The following is a 23,570-nucleotide window of genomic DNA, read 5'->3' as shown; positions in this document are numbered from 1 at the left end:
ACAGAGAGGGCAAAAGTCACTTGATAAGTATGAGAAGAAAAGGTAGTCACCAGAACCAAAGTATAACATATCCAATTACAAAGAGAAATTTTACAAAATAAGAAAGCAAAAACATACTATAGAGAAAATAGCAAGTAAGAGCAATGCATGTAGCAATATGATTAAATCATATGACATGTGTATGTCATATTGATAAATGTAAATGAGCTAACCTCACATATTAAAGGAAAAAGGCATTTTTATTTTGATTCACAAAACATGCCCCAACAGTAAGAGACCCACCTAAAAGGCGCAGACAGTCACTTCCCTGAGAAAGACCTACTAAGGGGACAGGGTGAGAGAAGGCACTCGATGCCACTAGCCATTTGGGAAATTCAAATTACAACCACAGTGAGATACCACTACGCAGCTCCAAAATGGCTGAAATAAAACTCAGGACCACCCTGCAGGATGGAGAGAGGCGGACAAATCAGATCTCTTACGCACTGCTTGTGGGAACGGAAAATGGTACTGCCACCCTGGAAAAGAATTTGATTTGGCAATTCTTTAAAAACTAACTAGACAGCCCTGGCCAGGTGGCTCAGCTGGTTGGGGCGTCCCCCTGTGCACCAAAAAGTTGCAGGTTCGATTCCCAGTCAGGGCACACGCCTGGGTTGCGGGTCTGATCCCTGGTTGGGGCACGGATGAGAGGCAACCAATCCACGTTTCTCTCTCTCTCTCTCTCTCTCTCTCTCTCTCTCTCTCTCTCTTTCAAATTAATAAGCATATCCTTGGGTAAGGATTCAAAAAATGTAAAAACTAACTGCACACTAACTTATGACTCAGTAATTTCACCCCTAGGAGAATTGAAACCTACATTCAAAACCTGTCCGTGAATATCAGAGCGACTATTCACAGTATCACAACTGCCCCAAACAGCGAACAACCGCAACGTCCAGCAGAGGGCGAGTCACTGTACGGAGGTGGTGCATCCCCGTGGCACCTGGTACAGACCCCAAAATGCACCCGAAACGACTCAATGGATCGGTAGGCAGCCCTGGTGAGTGCAGAAAGCTGTCCCCAAAGGTCACACCTATTGTATGATTCCGTCTCCATGACAGTTTTGTAATGATGGAGTTTCAGATGGACAAGGATTGGTGGTTGAGGGGTTCAGGAGGGAGTGGAGTGGGAGGGAGGGGGTATGGCATAAACCGGCCACAGGAGGGACCCCAGTGGGCCTGGGTCACCAGTGGCCATATCCGGGTGGTAATATGGTACCACAGGTTTTTCTAGAACTTACCATCTGGGTGAAGGATACATGAGATCCATGTGTATCATTTCTTATGTGAATCTACAATTACCCTGGAAGACGTTTATTTGAAAAGTGTTAAGTGAAAACCAGAAAAATATCTAGAAAAGAATGCAGGTGAAGTTTACCTGTTTGGGAGATAGAAAAGACATTCTTGAAGATTCCTAATTGTGACTATGGAACATCTGCGAGACCTTTGCCAAGTTTAAACTACAAAAATAAACTATAAACCATAGTCACGGCATGTATATCTGAACTGATTCTTTTCAATGTAAAGAGAGTTCCCCAAAATAGGACAAGTTCACATCCCTCAATAGGACTGACATAGGCAAAGGATAAGAATAGCAAATGCACAAAATAAAAAATGCAAATCTCCAGTACTTATAGAAGAGAATTTAATCTCAGTGGAATTAGCTGAGCAAAACGTGCGTCTATTGTTAGCCTCGCAGAGGGAGCAGGGGCGGGGACAATGTCAGCAGTAGATGTCCTTGAGGTTCGGGGATGGGAGAGGACAGCGTGCCTGGATGCTCGATGCGTATTGAGGTTCTTTCTTTTTTTTTAAGATTTTATTTATTTATTTTTAGAGAGAGGACAAGGGAAGGAGAAAGAGAGGGAGAGAAACATTAATGTGTGGCTGCCTCTCATGCGCCCCCTACTGGGGACCTGGACCGTAACCCAGGCATGTGCCCTGACTGGGAATCGAACTGGTGACCCTTTGGTTCACAGCAGCACTCAATCCACTGAGCTACACCAGCCAGGACCTAAATGCTCAACAGAGCTAAAATAGCAGTATTTCCACATGTCAGAGTTATAAATATATTCTATTTTGGAGGAATAATTAGTGAACTGGTGAAATGCTCACAAATATTAGGAAAAATAAAAGGCAGGCCACAGAACGATTAAAATTTTCTGTTAACAGCCCTAACCGGTGTGGCTCAGTGGGTTGGGCATTGTCCCGCAAACCCAAGGGTCACAGGTTCTATTCCTGGTCGGCGCACGGGCCTGGGTTGCGGGTTCAGTCCCCAGTTGGGGTCTGTACAAGAGAAACCAATCCACGTTTCGCTCTCTCTCTTTCTCCCTCCCTTCCTGATTCCACAGGCCTCGTGAACAGCTGCTGAAGGAGCCCCCTGCTGGTCTGGCCCCAAGCTTTCTGAAGCCGCCAAGTCACTGAGAGCAGCCCCAGCTCTGACACTGTCTCTGGTTACACCGCCTCATAATGCAGCACAAAAATGCCAGGTCCACCCAAGTTCACAGCGCATGCACACCACCCACGGGCTCGCACCCACGCGCACGCGCACCGCCCGCTGGGCTCGCACCCTGCACCTGGTGCATGCCCCGCATGGCAAGGACCCTGGCCTTCCCCCCCACGCAGATGTCTTGGCGCTTATTCACAGAGGCCGGCCAGCCACTGCTGCTCACTGGCTGTGAGGGTCTCGTGTCTGAGTCCAGCCTGTGGCTGTCAGCAGCTGGGGAGCGACACCAGGGTCACTACAGCCCCCCAGCTGTGCAGAAAGTGGGCCCCTGGTCAATGGGGGAGTCTGGAATTACTGGGCTAAAGGCCGTCTCTGCGGGTCTCTGAACCCCGCTTCTCAGCGGTGCTCTGGGCCTGGACCCTCCCTGAGAGGAGGCTCTGGCAGGGAGCGGCCATCCTGCTGCCTCGACAGTCCCTGCAGGAAGGCTTTGCTCCTGCTCCAGAGAGAATTCTCGTTAGGCGACAGCATCGTCGCTTTTATACTCAGCAGCGGCCCAGAGTCCAAACAGGAAGTCCGTCGAGTGTTAAGTTCTGGACCTTGTCCCTTAACCTCAGGCCAACAGTGAGCCCCAAGTCCCACTGAGAGAGGCTCGCTCCCCAGCTCGGTGCCCCTCCCACACCCAAGTCTCCTGGGAGTGTCATTCAAACCAATGTCCTGGCAAAACTATCTCTTGGCGCTCAGGATCAGACACCCCAGCGCAGTAAGTCTGCGGAAGGCAGGGTTCAATGTAGGCAGGGACCGAAGCCAGTCCTCACTGGGCACGGCAGCCAGGGTTCTGTCCCCAAACCTGGGCCCCGCAGGCAGAGCCCTGCAGAGCCCTCCGCGGGCTTCAGGTTGTCCCCCTCAGCCAGCGCTGGCGTCACAAATCTTTAGCAGACCCCGGTCCCTGCGAACCCCGACCAGGGCCCACAGCTCTGAGCTGTCAGCTTGGCAGATGCCTAGGAGGACCCTGGGCCATTCCCAGTGGGGGTCTTTGTGCAGGACAGTCCAGGAGGGGGACGTCAGCCTCTCATGAGGCACACTTGTCATGGACCATCAAAGCACAAGTCCTCACTGGAACTTTCGAGAAAACAGCAATATGGAAGGGCCTGGCAGCCGGTCCTTTGGACTCACCCTGAGTTCATCAGAATGCCTGAGTCACCCTCTGTGTGGAAGCTAATCCCAGCCATACATTTTTAATGTGTTTTTCTCTGAGCTAACCTCAGCTAGGCCAAAGACTGTAATCGCTGCAAACACGCCTATCCCAGCACTTAAGAGATGCATTGCTCTTTTATTTTTCATTGAGTAAGCTTAGAGACTTTTAAAATAGAAACAGAAATTTAAAATAAGGTTTGAGCCTGGCCGGGTGTCTCAGTTGGTTGAAGAGCCATCCGTACACCAAAAAGCTGCAGGTTCCATCCGTGGCCAGGGCACGGGCTCGGGTTGCGGGTTCAGTCCCCGGTTGGGGCGCGTACAAGAAGCAACCTATCGATGTTTCTCACATCAATGCTTCTTCCCCCCCTCTCCACCTTCTCTCTCTCTAAAATCAGTATGTATATCCTTGGGTGGAAAAAAAAAGGCTTGGAAATACCTGAAAAACTCCATGAAAGAGAAGCCGTAGCCATGCTGCTCCGCGATTCCTGCGCAAACGACATTGGCCGATGCCCCCATCAGAGTCCCGTTACCTGAAACCGAAATTTGAAAGTCAAGTCAGCCATCGCTGGTGTGGCTCAGTGGATTGAGCGCCAGCCTGCACCTGGTGGATTCCCAGTCAGGGCACATACCTGGGTTACAGGCCAGGTCCCCAGCAGGGGGCGCGCGAGAGGCAACCACACCTTGTTGTTTCTTCCCCTCTTTGGCCCTCCCTTCCCCTCTGTCTAAAAATAAATAAATAAAATCTTTTTTAAGAAAATAAAAAATAAAATAAATAAAATCAAGCCCTGGCTTATCGTGGTGGAAAGCTTCTGTCCCCTTTTGTTCTGGAATAATCGAATCACTGCACAGGCTTTCGACTTGATGACTGTTTCACAGGCACGATCAAAGTGATTGCTTTGCAAATATCTGAGAAAAAAACTGCCAGTGACCCCCAACATCAATTCACTGCTTATAAACACTGCAGTTCATTTATGCGTAGGCCTATGGCTATCGTAGGTGATGGAAAAGGGGAAGCTTATAGGGTAAGAGAAAGAACGAGTGGCGGTGGGGTGTGGTGGCCTTGACCTTCTAGAAGAAAATGGAGCAGAGATGTGTATGGACGTGGACAGGAGGGGCTGTGTGTGTTGGGAGCCGGGGATGGGGTCTCAGCTGAGCAGTGCATCCCTCTGACCCCACACCAGGAAACCCTCTCTGTGGATGGAGGTGGGGCACTGACAGTGGGTTAATCACATGACCCCCGGGCGGGCCTGTTTTGACAGTACACGTGATCCTCGGCGGGAGACATGTGTGCATGCACAGTCGTACCCATGCTGGGGGGGAGGGGGGCCCCAAGGCCGGCCCTAGTCACAGCGGCGGGGGCAGGGAAGGGTGGGTTTGCTTGATGAAGGTCAGCAGCATCTTCTATTGCCCCGTCCCAGAAGCCAGAGCCCAGGGATGGACAGGCCACCCAGGCCCGGCCAGCTTACACAGCTCTGACATGTGTGCGTGACCGCTGAGTGTGTGAGGATGGGAGACCGTGACACACGAGCATGCAGCACGGAGGGAGGGACTCGTCAGAGATTGGACATCAGTAACACACAGCAGGCGGGGAGGGCCCTAGACAGGGTCACGGCCGCACCCTGACTCGCACTTGGTGTCACAGAGCGTGGTCAGCATGTGGAATCCGCAGCCTCAGAGCCACGCCATCTGCCAGGCTTGTCCTCCACAAGGGGGACGCTGTGGAAGAAGCCAGGAGCTGGGCAGGGCTGTAAGAACAGGACAATGGGGACGTCCCTCATTCACAGCATCACCAGGGACATAGCACAATCCCTGGCATGGGGGAGCAGCCTGGGTGGGCCTAACCGAATCACATGAATGCTTAGAAGCAGAGAACTTTCTCCATCTAGAAGCACAAGAGAACCTCAGAGGGAGGGGACAGACCTCGGGGGAGGGTGGGGTCGGAAGGGTCCCAGGGAATCAGAGAGATCCAGGGAAGGGGTCAGACAGTCAGAGGGAGTCCCCAGCAGGTGGCGATGCAGGGCTTCCCAGGCCGCAATGGCCCCAAGCAGCCTCCTCGGGCACTGTCACCCTGCCCTGGGCACCGAGATCCCACTCTCTTGCCTATCCATCCTGCTGGACCATTGTCACCTCATCTAACAAGAACCTTGGGGACAGAGGGCTGGCGAGAGGCCCAGCCTTCCTGTCACAGATGGTTTCACGCCACATCTAAGGCAGGAAGCATGGGGGCTAACAGCTGCATCAGGAGGCTCCCCAGCAGGTTTCTCAGGTCATCGGTCAGCGAGACAAGCCGAGCAGATGAGCCCCCGCACACACTAGGAACAGAGCGCGTGGCTGGTGCAGGCGGGAGAACAGCAGCTTTGGATTCAGGAGACGCCCCATCTGCTGAGCCGTGAGCAAATCACTGACCACTTCTTATACTAAGATGTTTTTTCTTTTTAACCCTCACCCGTGGGTATGTTTATTGATTTGAGAGAAACATCAATCGGTTGCCTCCCGTGCGTGGCCCTGACCGGAAATTGAACCCACAGCCTTTTGGTGTATGGGACCACGCTCCAACCACCTGAGCCAGCAGGCCAGGGCGAGGGGTGTTTGGTTACACGAAGGAAAAGATGCAGAATGAGGGGGCGGGTTTATCTCCTGTGACAGGCAGTCAGCGTTGTTGACTGTGGGCTCAGGGGTGTCACCCAGAACTGCGAGCTCTGCCCCCTCAGTGTAGGAAATGACTCCAGGCGCCCTGATACCACATGACCGTGACCCGTGTGGGGAGACAGCAGCTGGCCCCTGCCTGTCCTGGGCCCCTCCCCCAGGAGACACCTGTCATGTCTCCCTCTGATTGGCTGTGACCTGCCCACCCCCACGTCGGTCCCTGCGATCGGCAGTCGTCCTGGTCCTGTGCCGTCAGCCACCCTCCCTGCTGGGCACACATAAGACGAAGACCGTGAGGGTCCATTCAGAATCTCCACGGTGGTGTCAGCAGTTTAATAAGATGTTAACAGGCTTTGATGGCATCTTATTAATTAAAGAGACATGGGTTTTCCCTGGCCAGCGTGGCTCAGCTGGTTGGAGCATTGGCCCGTAACCAAAACCTTACAGGTTCAATCCCCGGTCCAGGCACGTGGAGGAGGCAACCAATCAATGTTTCTCTGTCTTACTTCCTCCCTAAAAGCAAAGGAAAAATGTCTTCAGGTGAAGATTAAAAAAAAAAAGACACATGAGTTCCATCAATAGACTCCATGTGGTGGGGCCAGAGCGATCCTAGCTGTCAGCTCTCTCTAGCTGAAGCCATCTTTCCACCTTCTGGAGACAGAGGAGCACAAGAGGCAGGGCTGCATGTGGGTGGCCGGTGGCCCTTCGTGGAGAGGTGACTGACACGTGGGCGTCTACAGGCACGACCAAACGTTCTTCCAGACTCTGCCCAACCTTATGTTCGGTGGCCGTTTTCTATGTCTGCAGCCTCCCCAGTGGAACGCCACGCTTTCAGACCAGTGATGATTTTCCACTGGCCAGAAAACATAAAATTAATTCTCCACGCTGGCATTCCCCTTGGCACGCGGGAGAGCCACCTGCCACACAAGCTGTGAACGTGACCGAAGGGAAACGACAGGGTTCTCACAGCCAGAGGATGGCCTGTGCTCTCCAGGTAACAACTGGCCAGGATACCACGCCTGCCGGGGCCTCAAGCGGTCTTGATTTTTATTTGTTCTCTGTGTCTTGCCAGTAGATATTGAAATTAGTTTTGGTTGGTTTTTAGCCAATTAATACATGGATATGGCAAGAAATAAAATGAAAGAGTTCGATGGTCAAGGTCACCAACAACCACAATGGAGCGTACGAGTAACTGAGGCTTCGGGGTTGGACGTAGGCTCACCAGCTGGGGAAAGCGGTCAGCACCGGGCGCAAAATACCAATGACCCCGGACCCTGCCTGCGCCACGCCTGCGGGGCCAAGACAAGCACCATGGCCAACGTCCAATCACGTCTCATTTCTCACATTCCATCACCTGCTTAAGATCCCGTCACGTTTTAATTTCCTTCAAATTTGGGAGCTTGTCACTTTCTGCACTTCACTTCCCGTGGGTCTCTGTGCATGTTCACAGTTCTGATGGTGTTTTAAACTCTGATTTTTGTAGCTCCTGTTGCTTCTTTTGTTTGTTCTCTGTGGTGTTAAGAACAACGGACTCTTGAAACCTTATCAGTCCCAACCGGAGTAAGAAGCTCCTTGCAGCAAACGTGACCGATGACAGACGGGAGACAGGAGGGAATGAATAAAAGACAGATAATTCCCTGTCCTCCTCCATCCCCTCCAAGACACAGCGCTTCTACAGAACCCAGCTAGAAAGGCCCCACCCGATGAACGTGGCACCATGTACAGCCACGCCTCGGTCCTCGTCGGCTTCAGAGCTTGTCAAACACATTGTGACGAGAAAAAATGTTTCAGCACTCAGTGCTCGCTCGGGACTCGTCGGGCTTGCTAGAACTTGTGTGAGCAGTGACGCCACCCCCCCCCAAGAAGAAATGCTTCATCCCTCATCCCTTGGTTGGTGTTCCTTGGCTTTTGCACTCCTCGTGAGTTCTAGAACGAATGCATGACAAGTACCGACGTACCGCGGTGTTTGTTTTCTCCCCTTCTCCACCTCTGCTCACTTCCTCCCTCTGTCTTCTGTCCCCACCATCACTTGTCCCAAAGAAGTGGCCGCAGGCAAACTTGACTCCACCTCTGTTTTCTAGGAAACCCTGGGGGAAGCAGCGTTTTCTCAAGACTCATTTCAATTGTTCTTAGCTCTTTGTCAAAAGAACAGCCAAGAGGTATTGGCGTTGGACAAGGAAAGATTTTTGTTTGTCGTTTCAAACTATCTAGTGTATCACATACAATTTACACAGCAAATGACACTTCTCCAGCCAACTGAAAAGTTTCATTTAAAACAGCCATCAAAACGTCAAGCCCTGGGGGAAGAAGGAGTTATGGTGTAATAAGGAGAGTTTCAGCTTGGGATGATGGAAAGTTCTGGAGATGGTTGCACAACAGTGTGAAAGCACTTACAGCCACTGAACTGTACACTTACAATTGGTTAAAACTGCCCTGGACGGGTGACTCCATTGGTTGGAACATCATCTCATACACCAAAAGGTTACGGGTTCGATTCCCAGTTGGGGCACATACCTAGATTGCTAGTTCCCTCCCCAGCTGGAGAGTGTTGGGAGGCAACCAACAGATATTTCTCTCTCACATTGATGTTTCTCTCTCTCCCCCACTTCCTCTCTCTAAAATCAATAATAATAATAATAGTAGTAGTAGTAGTAGTAGTAGTAGTAATAATATCCTCAAGTGAGGATTAAGAAAATCGGTTAAAACCATAAACTCTATGCTATGTATATTTTTCTAAAATTTTTTTAAATGTCAAACGCAGAGTCAGTGAGACAGGCCCCTCCACAGAAGTGTAGAGTTAATACCCAGAGGGTCTACTGGACCAGGAACAGGCACCATTCAAAGACCCATAGGTTTAAAATATCCCAAGTCCTTCTCTGGTTGGTGTGGCTCAGTGGATAAAGCACCGACTTGTAAACCAAAGGGAGACTGGTCTGATCCCCAGTCAGGGCACATGCCTGGGTTGTGGACCAGGTCCCCAATAGTGGGCACCCAAGAGGCAACCACACATTGATGTTTCTCTCCCTCTCTTTCTCCCTCCCTTCCCCTCTGTCTAAAAATAAAATAAATAAAGTCTTTTAAAAACTAAAATAAAATATCCTGACACCTTCATTGCTGGTTACAGCTGTGTCCCTGCTTCCGAAAGGGGCTCAGTGAAGGAGTGTCCAGTTATATTTTAGGATATTGGCCATGTAAATGGTCCCTGTTAGTGTCCCTCCTTGGTCACCCTTCCACCTTCGCTCTACAAGGTCTGGGGAAATCAGGACCAGCAGGTGGGTAGCAGGGGTGGGGGGGGGTGGGGGGCGGGTGCTCCTCTCCCTTTGAGACCCAGCTGCCCCCGCCCTTCACTGGGGCGTGGTCAGACTGCCCTTCAGGCTCCGCCTCGTTCCCTGGAGCGCTCCACAGGGCTGTGAGAATAACCCTTTGTTACCATCTTAGCTTCAGCGACTGTCCCCACTCATGAGCCCAATGTCAGGTCACAGCAGAGGCTCCGTGAGGCTGAAGGAACAAAACCCCACGTAGGGGACATGTTTCCACATGCACTGTGGGAGCCGCGTGGGCCCGGGTTGGAGACGTAAGTAATGATCGACCTCAGGCCACGGGCTTGGGGTGTCAGGGCAGCCCTGCGGGAGGCGGGACGAGACAGAGGAATTGACTGGCTGCACAGCTGCTCCAGTCGGAGCTGGAGATACGTGTCTCCCCAGGAAACCGCTGGACTCCCCTCATGGCCCTCAGGGCTTTGGCACACCCGGGACACCCAGCGCAGCGGGCCCCCTCCGGCACCAGCGGCCCCTTACCTCCCAGGCAGGTGCCGAAGGCCAGCGCGTACATGAGCGGCGGCGTGGGCAGGCTGACTTCAGGGTCCTGACTCAGGTTCAGGAGCACGGGGATCTGCAGAGGGAAAGGACAGTGATGTCACACCCAGGGGAGCTGCTGTGCACAACTGACCGTCAAAAGCCAAAGCACTTTTCCAGCCGTCAAACAGCAGGGAGCGCAGGACGTTGGACAGCAAGCCAAGTGAGCTCTGGAGCCCACACAGCCTGGAGTGTGAGCCATCGGGCGTCTTTGCTTCTGGCCGCACAACCCACCGGCCCTCCTTCCCTGTGGCCACCCTGCTGCTGCTGTGAGTCCTACATGGGATCAGGTCATGTGGAGCCTCGCAGGGCACCTGGGGCTGTAACCACAGAGCCAGCTGCTGCTACTTCCACGCACAGCCAGTTCTGAGACCCCTCCTTTCCCCTGTGTTGCCTCCCTGGTGCTCAAGCACAAGCTTAATAAAATCTGTCTGGAACTTTCCATGGGGTTTCCTCCCAATTTCCATCTTGAGGAAGCCAAGAAGCCCAACACTGGTAACAAAGAGATGCCTCCAACCAGGACCTGGGCCTGTGGGTCGGCAGTGACAGTGGCTGCCCCAGGGAAGGGACAATGTAGAGGAGAGGTCAGGTCTAAGGACAGGGAAGGACACCGTGGAAGGGATGGCTGTTACCAGCAGCAAATAAGATCACAGCAAAGGGCCCTGGCTGGTGTGGCTCAGTGGACTGAGTGCCAGCATGCGAGCTGAAAGGTCACCGGTTGGATTCCCAGTCAGGGTACATGCCTCAGTTATGGGCCAGTTCCCCAGTAGGGGGCGCGCGAGAGGCAACTACACATTGATGTTTCTTTCCCTCTCTGTCTCCCTCCCTTCCCCTCTCTCTAAAAATAAGTAAATAAAATATTTTTTTAAATAAGTTATAAAAATATGATCACAGTCAAAGGCACAAGAGAGACGCCCAGCACCATGCTAAGGAAGGTGGCCCCAAGTCCAACTCACTAAACACCTTCTCGTGCCAGGCACAAAGCTCGTACGTAAGAGGATGCAGCTGCTGGCAAACCTTGGCAATGACTTTAATGACGCCCCAGTGGGGCTGTGCACAGTGCTATGGGAACCCATAAGATAAGCAAGGCCGTGGTGGGGTGGGGGGCACAGAAAGCAACGCAGAGAAGGTATTTAAGGAGGCACTGAAAGGGCCTTTGAGGAACTCCCGTGTTTGAGGAACTCTGGTTCACGAGCTCTGGTTCCCCAAGGCAGAGCCCGAACCTTCCCTTCCCAGCCTCCTTTGCAGCTAGAACGGGCCTGTGACATGGACTCCCACAGTAGACCCTCCTGACGGAGCGGCAGTTTGGAGGGTGTGGAGAAGCGTGGCCTGGCACCCCCAGGGTGAAGTGACAGAGGCCCCAGCACTCAGGCCAGCATCAAGAGACGGGTCCAAGCAGCCACACAAAGCAGCAGATGTAGGGGCTCCATGGGGTGGACCCCCACCCAGAGTGGCCTTCAGAAATCCCACAAACCATGCGCTACCTTCACACAAACTCCTGTTATCCTAGACCTAGAGAGGGCTCTGGGGCTTGCAAGTTTTGATTGCTACGTAGCTGTATCTACATTTCAGCTATTGATACAATAGCTGATCAGCTGGAATGTGGATACAGCTACGTGCAATCCCTACAGAATGATCCCCCCTAACGACTTATGAATAAAGTCAGTGCCAGCCAAACCAGTTCGGGGGTGAGATTTTTTTAACTCTCACTGAAGGACATGGTTACTGATTTTAGGGAGACAGGAAGGCGGAGAGAGAAGGAAAGAGAGAGAGAAAGAGAAAAACATTGATGTTAGAAACACAGATGGACTGTCTCCCATAAGTGCCCCAACCAAGGATCGAACCCACAACCTAGGTATGTGCCCTGACCGGAAATCATATCCACAACCTTTTGGTGCGTGGGATGACGCTCCAACCAACTGAACCACCCAGCCAGGGCAGGGGATAAGATTTATCAGTCCAAGAGAAGTTAGGAGATGACAGAAAAAAAATAATCAGCAAAGAAAAGGCATAATAAATACAAAACCATAAAAAAAAGCAGAAATAAACTTGAGTACATTAGTCACCACAAATTTCAACATACAAAACTATTCTCTTAGAAACAGATTATCTGCTTGGAATTTGAAAAATTGACTTGCATGCTGCTTAAGAATACCTGGAAGGATTCCAAAAGAAAACAATTTTCTCAGGAGGCTGAAAATAAAGCCCTGGAAGAAGATGGACAGGCAGGGGCTCAGGGCAGAGATGGGGAGAGACCGCACACAACAGGAAAGAGACCAGCCACCTGAAGAGACACGGGTCCTGGGCCTGCAGGGCGAGTGGAAAGAGGTCAGTGGGTACAGCGACCCGCCGTAGCAGAACGGATTGAGTGGAGAGGCCACGGTGCATCTGGACCACATCTGACAACACACGTCAATCCGCTTGTACGTCTGGCCATGGATCAACTCTCAACTCTGCTCCTTACCCGTGGAGCTCACTGGCCACGTGCCAGGTCTGAGGACATGTCCGGGGGTGTCTAAGGACGCAATCTACAGGCCGTACCCCGACCACCACAGTTGAAGGGGAAAGAAGTGGACAAAGTCACCCACGCGGAAAGGAGCAGGGGAGAGAGTGGGGAAAGGGGCCCAGACCTTGGCGCCCGCCCAATGTCCCCGTGTCACCCACGGCCCACTGGGACATGTCCACTTCCTGCCTGAGGTCACTCTGTGCCAGTTCCAGGCTGGAGAGGAAACCCGGCTCCACACCACCCCTGATGCAGCCACGCAGACGCCATGTGCTGCCCTGGGGAAGCCGGACCACTGAACTGTGGGGGTTCAGCTGGCCGCAGTCACACGTGAGGCTGTGGCTTCGGACTCAGTGTTTTTTTTCCGTCCACGGTGGCACATAAACCAAGACCCCTCCCTTCTTCCCTTCCCCCATGTGCCATCGAATGAATGAGTTCGCCCCCAATTCATGAGCGTAGCTCCCTCAGGACAGGGAGGGGCCCTGGGGGTGGGGGAGGAACAGGAAAACGTTCCCTATAATACTTTATAGGTATTATAGGTAACTATCTTGAACAGATGAGACAGCCTGAGGTAGAGGGGACAGATGTTACAATGTCCCCCTTTGGGCTGGTCAGTTTGGGCTGTTATACTACCTGTGATTTCCTAGATTTATGTTTTGATTTTAAATTTTAAGTTGCTATTCAAACTTGAGGAATAAAAATATCAAAAGGGTCCTTTTCACCCTGGCTGGGTGGGTCAGTGGGTTGGAGCGTCGTCCCATACACCAAAGGCTGTGGGCTCGATCCCCCAGTCAGGGCGCATGCCTGGGTCGCAGGTTAGATCCCCAGTGGGGGTGCATTCGGGAGGCAAGAGATCCATGCTTTTCTCTCTCTCTCTCTCTCTCTCTCTCTCTCTCTCTCTCTCTCTCTCTCTCTCCTCCTGCCCCCCCACCTCCCAACCTCCGTCCCTTCCTCTCTCTCTAAAATCCATAAATATGTCTTCAGGTGAGGATTTTTAAAAATTCATAAAAGTGTCATTTTTTTAAGAAAATGGAGGAATCTAAACTGTCATGATAAGGATGAGTCTTTCAGTCCCAGAGAGCCAGGGAGGACCTTGGTCCTGACACCTGGAAGCCCCGCCCCCAGGTGTGGGGTACACCCGCTGTGAGCACCTGGGGCCACCAGGAAGAACAGGTAACAGTTGGTGACCAAGTCCTCAGGCTGTGACCACCCCGTGGGACATCACTGAATTCGGATTCACAGGGCTTCCGTAGACTCCATTTCAACCAAGACCCAGACCCGGGCACAGTCCCCTCTGCAGGAGGCCCCCACCACAGGGTCTGCCCGGCAGGGGCCGCCCCCTGCCCCCCCAGCCCTGCGGACTACAGTGTCACTCGAGACTTCGTGGAAACACACTGACAGCCACGGAGGAGCTCGGAATTGCCGGGCCCAGGCCTCGTAGCTAGGTGGCTGGAGAGCCAACGCAGAGATGCCCTAATTCCAGGCGTCGTGGGGGCGACGAGGAGTCACCCTGAGGTCCCATGACATGGAGAAGCGCAGCCTTGGACACCGGCCCGCCCTTGGCTCAGTGCCAGTGTCTCTGCTCTGTGCCTTTGGGTCCCATGGTTCTGACTAGGACGTTGGGGAGCCCCTGCACAGTGTTCTGCAGGGAGTGGGGCGCCCCAGAGCCCCCAGCTTCCTGCTCCCGCCTCTACTTTGTCACACCGGGGCTCACAGTGCTGCCGTGAGCTGAGCCAGCGACCATGTCAGAGGGCCCAGTGGGGACACTGGGTGTCCGCCCGGTGAAGGCCTCTCATGTGCAGCCCGATGTCACCTGGGTCTGGGGCCCACGGACAATTCAGAGTCCCGTCCCTGCCCACACCAGGAGCCAGGCAGCCAGAGCACGCGGCTTCCACATCCATGAGGAATAAAGGACAAATGCTTTCATCCAGGCTCTGTCTCGGGGCGCCGCCCAGTGCTCTTCAAGAGCAAAACAAAAAGCTGTGTTTTCTTTCCCTGAGCAGTGGCAGCTGTCAGGGGGGTGGACCCACTGCGCACAGCCCATCAGGCGGCTGCCTGGCCGTGCCCTCTGGCCTCCTCCTGTGGGCAGGCGCATCCAGTGGCCAGGACCCCGCCTCTGCCTCCTCAGCCGGAAAGAGGAGCCCAGACTGTTTCCAGGCTGAGCGCTGGGCCCCTGTCCCCCAGGGAGACGTGCGACTCACCATCGTAGCTGTGAACGGTATGTTGTCCATCAGGGAAGACGCGAGTGCGGAGACCCACACCACCAGAACGATGGCGGCCGCGAGGCGCCGGTCCTCTGGCACCATCTGGAAAGGGCAGATGCAGCATTAATCACACGCACTCGGGACACGCTGCCCTCGTGTCCTGGCATGCATGGCATCTGTCCTGCGTCGGACACACAGGGAGGCCTGGGAGGGCCCACGTGTGTGCACAGGAGCAGCCTGCACCCTCCCGACCCCGCCAGGAGCCCAGCCGGGTTCCACGGGTCACACGGAGGAGCCCCAGGCACGTCCACGTCAGCCAGCCGTGCCCGGGGAGCGGGTGGCCTTGGGCCTGGTGGCAGCACACTGGTCACACTGGTCACACCCGCCTGTGGTCCCGGCACAGTGCCGCAGCTGGGACCTCTCACCATCACTTCCTGAGATTGCTGTCTGTCTGTCTTAGGTTTTAACCAAAGGCTAATAGCAAAGTTACAGGTATCCATCATTATATCTATTTTTTAAAAGACTCCCTCATCTCCAGGCTGCCCAGGATAAAACAGGCCCCCGACTGTGCTTTTTACATAATTAATGTGACCTATTCTTGCCAGATTTCTTTTTGTTTAAACAGAATCAAAGGCACGGTGGCTGGAACGCATTGTACCACCGCATGTAATGTACCTTTATCAGCAAAGTGGTCTGCTCGCCCACGTACTCTATCAAGTGCAGATGTGCCAGCGCCTAGAACAAATGGACAAAAGATGAGAATCACTTTAAAGCTGAGAACATATGCAAACTTTAAAGAGCCACATCTTTGAGATGGAAATAAGGGGACAAAAGGTAAGCTCAGGCTCTCTTTCTTATAAAAGACCAGCCTCTGATACTACGAATCACACAGGCTCACTGAGGAATCATGGAGAAGCAAGTACAAGGATGCCACCCCGGCTGGTGTGGCTCAGTGGACTGCGCACTGGCCTGTGAACCAAAAGGTCACCGGTTCGATTCCCAGTCAGGGCACATGCCCGGGTTGTGGGCCAGGTCCCCAGTAGGGGGTGTGGAAAGGCAATCGATCTATGTTTCTCTCATACATTGATCTTTCTCTCCCTCTCTTTCTCCCTCCCTTCCTCTCTCTCGAAAAGTAAATAAATACAATCTAGAAAAAAAATGTTATTTGTGTTCACGGCCACATTCAATTTAAATTCCAGTGGAAGGCCACCTTGCTTCTCACACCTCCACACTGATCTTCCACGGAAGGTGCACCTCACATTTCTTTCACAGTTAAGCATCTCAGAGATTTAGAAGAATAAAAAAAAAAAAGAAGAAGAGGCAGGGTTTATATAACCGTCAAAGGAAGGAAGGACAGATCTATTTAACCGAAGCACTGGACAGAGCCAGGGACCTGTGTCCAGAGAGAGGTGGGGTGCAGGTGCCGTCTGCTCTGGCTGCGGCCTCGTCCGAGCCCTGGAGTTAAGGGGGTGGCTCTGTTGCCCATGACGGGTCCTGGGCAGGGAACAGCACCAGCAGGCCACCAGAAGTGGGTGACAGCTGCCCCGCACCTCTCAAACCTGGCCTACGCACAGTGATGTCACCATGCCGAATCTGACTATAAAAACTAAAACCATCAGTGCGCCCACGTTTAAATATAAGTTTGAAACTTCCCCATCTTCCGTAGAGCTGCTTGTTGGCCTTCATTTAAAAGCTAAGCAACCCAGCCCCGGCCTGTGTGGCTCAGTGGGTTGGGCATCATCCTGCAAACCAAAAGGTCGTGGGTTCGATTCCTGGTGAGGGCACATGCCTGGCTTGCAGGTTCAGGGGAGAGTAGGAGAGACAACCGATTGATGTTTCTCTCTCAGTTCCTCCCTCCCTTCCCCTCTCTGTCTCAGAAAAGAAAGGAAAAAGAAAAAGAAAAGCTATAGAGCCCAGCATCAGGAAGACTGTCAACGATATCCCAGTGACTCTGTGTGTGACAGAGGTTACCAGACTTTTTGTGGCGGTCCCACCATAAGGAATGTAAATGTCAAATCCCTGTGGTGTGCACCCGAAACTAAGGTCGTCTGGTATGTCAACTATACTTTAATAAGCAGTACTTTTTCTTTCTTTCTTTATATGTTTATTGGTTTTAGTGAGAGAGAAAGAGAGAGAGAAAGAGAAACATCGACTGGCTGCCTCCCATATGCACCCCAACCAGGGTTCAAACCCACAACCAGGTACGTGCCCTGACTGGGGATCAAACCCCCAACCTTCTGGTATAAGAAACGATGCTCCACCCAACCGAGCCACACCAGCCAGGATAAAACAGTGTTTTAAAACAGGGAAATAATTTCAATAAATGAGTAGATAAAGGAAGTTCAAGTGTGGGTCTTCAATCAGAATTCTGCTAGTGTAGCAACTAACTCCTCAGAGAAATCTACTCAGAGCAGGGTTGCTTGGTCTCACCGCTGCTGACATGAGGAGTCCGATCATTTAAAAATCTTTTTAATTATTTTTATTTTTCACTGACAGCCTTCAATATTCTCTGAGTTTCAGGCTCACAGCATAGCAATTAGACATGTATATACTTTACAATCGACACCCCCCCCCCCCAATTAAGTGCAGCACCCACCGACCCCCACCCTGGGCCATTCTTTGCTGTGGGCCTGTCCTGCGTGGAGGGGGGGGGTGTTGAGCAGCATCTAAGGGATGTGCCGGAAGCAGTGCAACAGCCAAAAATGTCCCCAGACGGTGCTAATGTCACCAGGGGCACAAAATCACCCCCTGTGAAGAACCACTAGTTTAGTGGAATCCAAATGTGACTAAAATACAGTTTTTAATTTGTGAAAAACTTAAGTGCAGCCACATCTCCATTATGATATGTACTAATCATTGAAAACAAAGGCCAGTCTACAGCCACCCCACCCTGAACGTGCCCAATCTCATCTGAAAACAAAGTCCAACCAAGGTGTTTCCGTGGCTGGTGTGGCTCAGTGGATTGAGCGCAGGCCTGAGAACCAAAGGGTCACCGGTTTGATTCCCAGTCAGGGCACATGACTAGGTTGAGGGCCAGGTCCCCAGTAAGGGGCACGCGAGAGGCAACGACACATAGATGTTTCTGTCCCTCTTTTTCTTCTTCCCTTCCCCTCTGTCTAAAAATAAATAAATAAAATCGTTTTAAAAAGAAGTCTAAGGTCTAAACGAGATGAAAATTCTCTGTTAGATATCGAATCGAGTTCTGTGCAGGTCCCAACAGGTAGCTTCAGACAACTATGCGATTTCATGTGTAGGTCACGTGATTAATCCAAATATCGCGATTGGCAGCATGCAGCGTGAGACAAAATAAAAGAAAATCTTCAAAGCGCTTGAGCATGACAGCTAATTATTCAGTCCCAAGTACCGGTAACTGATCTCTTCATTGGGAGAAAAGCCAAAAGAAGAGGAAAATGCAACCTCCACTGAAGTCCACTTTTATAAAATGGCAAATGAAATAACCATGCGACACCTCCCCCTCCCAAGCCTACAGGTGTCTGTGTACAACGTACATTGTACACGTCAGCAAACTCAAGCTTCAGTATGGTTGAAGATTATACACATCACCATCTCCTCTGCTGATGTATATAGTGAAAGACAGTCGCCTCACCATGGGACACCTCCTCATTCTTCTGTTGCAGAAACAGGTCACACAAGGCTGATGCCACCGTGGTCTGACATCCTGGTCCCATTGCAATGAGGCAAATACAACACATCAACTTTTTTCAAAAGAATATACTAGGAGGACTAAAGGTCCCTTTCACAAGCCAAATAAATAGATCCTGGATAAAGCACACTTGGCCCCAGCCAGGTGGCTCAGTTGGGTGGAACATTATCCCTGTACACACCAAAAAGGCTGCAGGTTCGATTCCTGGTCAGGGTACATACCTACATTTCAGGTTCAATCCCCAGTTGGGGCATGTACGGGAGGCAATCAATCGATGTTTGTCTGTCTGTTTGTCTCTTTCTCTCCCTCCCTCCCTTCCTCTCTCTCTAAATATCAATAAACATATCCTCAGTTGAGGGTTTTAAAAAAACACACAGTTGTTACATTAGTGAATTAGTAAGACAAAGCAATGTTTCCCACGGAATCCTCTCCCCATGGATATGTTCTCTCTGCTGCCTGGGAGCTTCAGGCATGGGCAGCACAGAATGGCCTTGAACTTGATGCTGACGCCAGAGCCCTGAGGCATGAGCAGCAATGAGGTCGTAGGCTGAACGAGGATTCCCACACTGAACCGAGATCCTCAGCACAGGCTGAATCACTGCCTGGCACCCAGTGGATGCAGACACAAGCCATTTCCGGGAGAAAGCACCCCAAATGTAGGCACTCAAGAGCCCCGCTGATGAATATCAAGTCACAAAATGATCCTCTGGGATCGCCAAGGACACACGAAGACAAAGAACGGGAATGAGAAACCGAAAAAGATTTCCATACATCCCCAATCTGCGTCTGGGAGAATTCAGTTACAGAACACAGAAGAGGGATTCTGTTTGAAGAAAACAGATTGAAGATTGTAAAAGTACCACCAGCCTTCAGTGAGCTAAGGATGAAGGTGGTTGCCCCAAAAGAATCCTGGAAAAGGTAGAGAACTGCCAAAAATGGGGCACAGAATTTTAAATAATCTCCGGTGAACACAAAGGCAACGAAGGGGATTGAAAATAAAAATATGAAAGGGAAGACTAATAAAGAGAGGGGAGGTTTAAACCCCAACATATAAGTTCATGTCATTAAGTGTAAACAGAATGAACATATATTACTTAAAAGGTGAAAATTGTCAGAGCAAATGAAAACGTTGAGTTTTATGCCCAAACCCATGCTCTTTGCCAAAGACACTCCTAAACCATAAAAGTGCAGAAAAGTTGAAAGTTGAAGGCTAGAAATAAATGTATACCTTGCAAATTTTTTAAGTTTTGTAACTGTTTGTTGGTTCACCATGAAGAGTTAACAATTCTAAATTCATACAGCCTCAAAATATATAAAACATAAATAGAACTACAAAGACAAAATAGACAAATCCACCATCATTTTGGAAATTGGCCAAAGAAAAAAAGAAACATGAGTCAAAAACTCAAAATGGACATTGAAAGTGTTTGAATGACTAAAAGTGTAAATACAGTAAAAACACATATCGAAACTTGGAGGATGCAGCTAAATCTATGCTAACAGTAAATTGGTGGTCTTAAATATCATACTGGAAAATAGGAAGCATGAAAAGACCAAACCTAAGCACTATCTTCAAAGGTTAGGGGGCAAAAAACACAACCAACTGAACTAAAAGGAAGTAAAAAGAAGAAAAAAAAATAAAATAGAAAGCAAGTAGAAAATATTCAATCGAGAGTTAAGCCTAAAAATGTATTCACTCCCTCACAGGCAACTGGGGAATAGAAAGGCAGAGAGGGAAGGAGAAGGAGGAGAAAGAGAGGCAGGGGGACGGGGAAGCAGAGGGGAAGGGAGAGAGAACAGGTCACAAGTCACCGATACCAGCAATGGAAAGAGGAGCCTCACTCAGAATCCTACTAAACAGATAAAGCGGTGAGCATAATTCAGCTCCTGCGCTTCATTGTTCATACCTACATCCGCCTGATTCAGCACCATCTGCTGACAAAATGTCCCTTTCCCCATTGACTTGCTTTGGCACTTTTGTTGAAAATCAGCCCGCCACATCTGTAGGATCCATTTCCGGATTCTCTACTCTGTTGCTTTGATCTCCTTCTTACCAGTACCACGCTGGCTCCGTTGCTATAGAGTTACAGTTGAATCAAGAAATGATGGAGGGAGCTTTAGCTCCAATGTTGTTCTTCTAAAAATGCTTTGCTTGTGCCCTGGCTGGTGTAGCCCAGTTGGTTGGAGCATCTTTCCATGGATGGAACGGTCATTCCTGACCAGGGCACGTACCCAGGTGGCAGGTTTGATCCCTAATTGGGACAAATACGAGAAGCAACAAATCGATTTCCCTCTCTCTCTTCTACAGGGAACAATCAGCATGGCAATGGGGAATGTAGCCCAGCATCAAACCAGAAAACTGATGGAAGGCAAGACGGCACACAGGACCCAGGAGTGCAGATTGGCTTTCCTATGGGGAACCAGGCTGGCATGGTGCCTAGGCTGCTTTAAGACTTTCTTTTGCTAGATCAAAACACTATGGTATATTTACACAATGGAATTCTAGGCAGCAGCGAGAAAGAAGGAGCTTCTACCCTTTGCAACAGCATGGATAGAACTGGAGAGCATTATGCTAAGTGAAATAAGCCAGACGGTGAGGGACAAATACCATATGATCTCACCTTTAACTGGAACATAATCAACAAAAGAAAAAAGCAAACAAAATATAACCAGAGACATTGAAGTTAAGAACAATCTAACAATAGCCAGAGGGGAGAGGGGAGGGGACAGTGGGGAGAGGGGATTACAGGAACTACTATAAAGGACACATGGAGAAAATCAAGGGGGAGGGTGGAGGCAGGGGAGGGAGGTGGGTTTGGCTGGAGTGGGGTGGAGGGATGGAGAGAAAATGCAGACAACTGTAACTGAGTAACAATAAAAATTTTTCAAAAAGTAAAAACACTTTCTTTTGCTAAAACTCCCTCACCCTGAGTTGAAACAGCAGATGTTTAATGTGTTCCTCTGAAGCAACTCCCTAAAGTCTGTGTTAAGCCATCCCAAGGACAGAATGTAACCAGATCCATCATTTTGATCGTTCCCTTGCATCTGCAACATTTTTTTCCTTTTTTTGTTATCTGTAAGAAGTAATCACTTAAAGTAAACATAAGGATAATGAATGAAACCCTTCTTTGATGTCATGTGACTGGAAAGCAATAAAAGCCCATCCAGGCAAGGGTCAAGGTGCTCTCCCCTTGTGAGAGAGGCCAAGGCACTCTCTCTCTCTCTCAGAGAGTGGCCGTGCGGTCCCTTTTTCTCCATAGGACTTCTGCAGTCTGTGTGAATTTGTTCACTGCCTCCACAACACACAGACGCTGCGGGCGGAAGTCTGCATCGCTGTTCCTCCCTCCCTTCCTCTCTCTCTCTGAAAGCAATGAAAAAAAAATCCTTACATTTTTCAACAATCTCTCAGTATGTATATTTTGGTGTAGAGATCTCAGGCCTCTTTTTTCGTTTTACTTGCAGTTTTTAATGTTTTGGGTAAGCACTGTAAATGCAATCGTTTCTTCAATGTTTTCCACTGGTTTGTTGCCAGCATAGGAGAATACAATTTACTTTTCCACACTGATCTTGCAGTTACAGCATTGTTGAATTTATTTATTAATTCTAGCATGAATACTGGGGGGAATTGTACGTTATGTGGGGCTTTCTACATAAGCAATATCATCAATAGCTAGAGACAGTTTCAGTTTTTCCATTTGTGTTTCTTTGCCCTTTATTTCTTTGGAACTGTGGCCTGCTGGACATGATAGTGGGTGTGCCATGTTCTCCATCTCAGTGAAAAACAATTAAGTTTTTCAATATTAACTACAAAGTGGCCCCTAGGTTTTTCAAAAATACCCTTGATCAATTTGAAGATTCCTAGTTTTCTGAGAGGTTTTTGTTTGTTTTTTTTTAAAGATTTTATTTATTTATTTTTAGAGAGAGGCGAAGGGATGGAGAAAGAGAGGGAGAGAAACATCCATGTGTGGTTGCCCCTTCACGTGCCCCCTACTGGGGACCTGGCCCGCAACCCAGGCATGTGCCCTGACTTGGAATGGAACAAGCGACCCTTTGGTTTGCAGGCCTGCACTCAATCCACTGAGCCACACCAGCCAGGGCTCTGAGAACTTTTATGATGAATCCAAATGCTGTCAAATGCTTTTTAGGCATCTGTTAGAATGACTTAAGAGGTTTTCTCCTGAATTCTGTTAATATGGAACATTGTGTTGATTTTTTAATGTTCAATCCACCTTGTGTTCCTGGAATAAACCCTTCCTGGTTATAAAAGTACTTTAATAAGCAGTACTTTTTCTTTCTTTCTTTATATGTTTATTGGTTTTAGTGAGAGAGAAAGAGAGAGAGACAGAGAAACATCGACTGGCTGCCTCCCATATGCACCCCATTATGTTATCATTTTGGGGTGCATATGGGAGGCAGCCAGTCGATGTTTCTCTCTCTCTCTCTTTTGCATTGGATTAGATATTGTTGCATTAGGTTTGATACTTTGTTAAAATTTCAGATCTCTGTTCATGAGAAATGTTGGTCTGTAGTTTTCCCATAATGCCTTTGTCTTTACAATCAGCGTATCACTGGCTTCAGAAAATGAGTTGGGAAGTGTTCTCTCCCTGTTATTTTCTGAAAGCGTTTGTACAGAACTGGTATTGCTTCTAACTGAATGTGTGAGAGATTCAACACTGAAGCCGCCTGCAGCTTTCCCGTGGGAAGATTTTTCATTAATTCAATTTCTTTACTTGATATAATTCTGTTCAGATTTTTCTATTTCTCCTTGAGTCCGTTTTGGCAAGTTATGTTGTTCAAGAAAACACTCCATTTTACATAGGTTGTTGAATAGGTTGGCATGACGTTATTTAATGGTGTTCTTCCCGTTCCGTTCATGCCTGTAGGTTCTGTGCTGATAACCCCTTCTTACTGCTGATTTGGCCGGTCTGTACCCTTCCGCAGCTAGAGGTTTGTCAATTCTTTTGATCTTTTTAGGTCTTTCTTCTTTTCTAAGTATTTAATCAGTAAGTTTCCCCTTTCAGCCT

General features: G+C 50.0%; 1 protein-coding gene across 1 annotated transcript in view; it reads right to left on the bottom strand.

Annotated features, from left to right (window-relative positions):
- OCA2 (OCA2 melanosomal transmembrane protein) overlaps positions 1 to 23,570 on the bottom strand; it is a 147,591-nt gene that overhangs the window by 38,434 nt on the left and 85,587 nt on the right. Inside the window, exons 20-23 of the mRNA XM_024561890.3 lie at positions 15,558 to 15,617; positions 14,880 to 14,984; positions 10,119 to 10,212; positions 4,112 to 4,205 (exon numbers count right to left, since the gene is read on the bottom strand). Of these exons, the coding sequence (XP_024417658.2) occupies positions 4,112 to 4,205; positions 10,119 to 10,212; positions 14,880 to 14,984; positions 15,558 to 15,617 (353 nt within the window). The remainder of the gene's footprint in view (positions 1 to 4,111; positions 4,206 to 10,118; positions 10,213 to 14,879; positions 14,985 to 15,557; positions 15,618 to 23,570) is intronic.

The sequence above is a fragment of the Desmodus rotundus genome, chromosome 10 (assembly GCF_022682495.2).
Source record: "Desmodus rotundus isolate HL8 chromosome 10, HLdesRot8A.1, whole genome shotgun sequence".
Classification (NCBI taxonomy): domain Eukaryota; kingdom Metazoa; phylum Chordata; class Mammalia; order Chiroptera; family Phyllostomidae; genus Desmodus; species Desmodus rotundus.
This window is presented reverse-complemented; position numbering and strand designations above follow the sequence as displayed.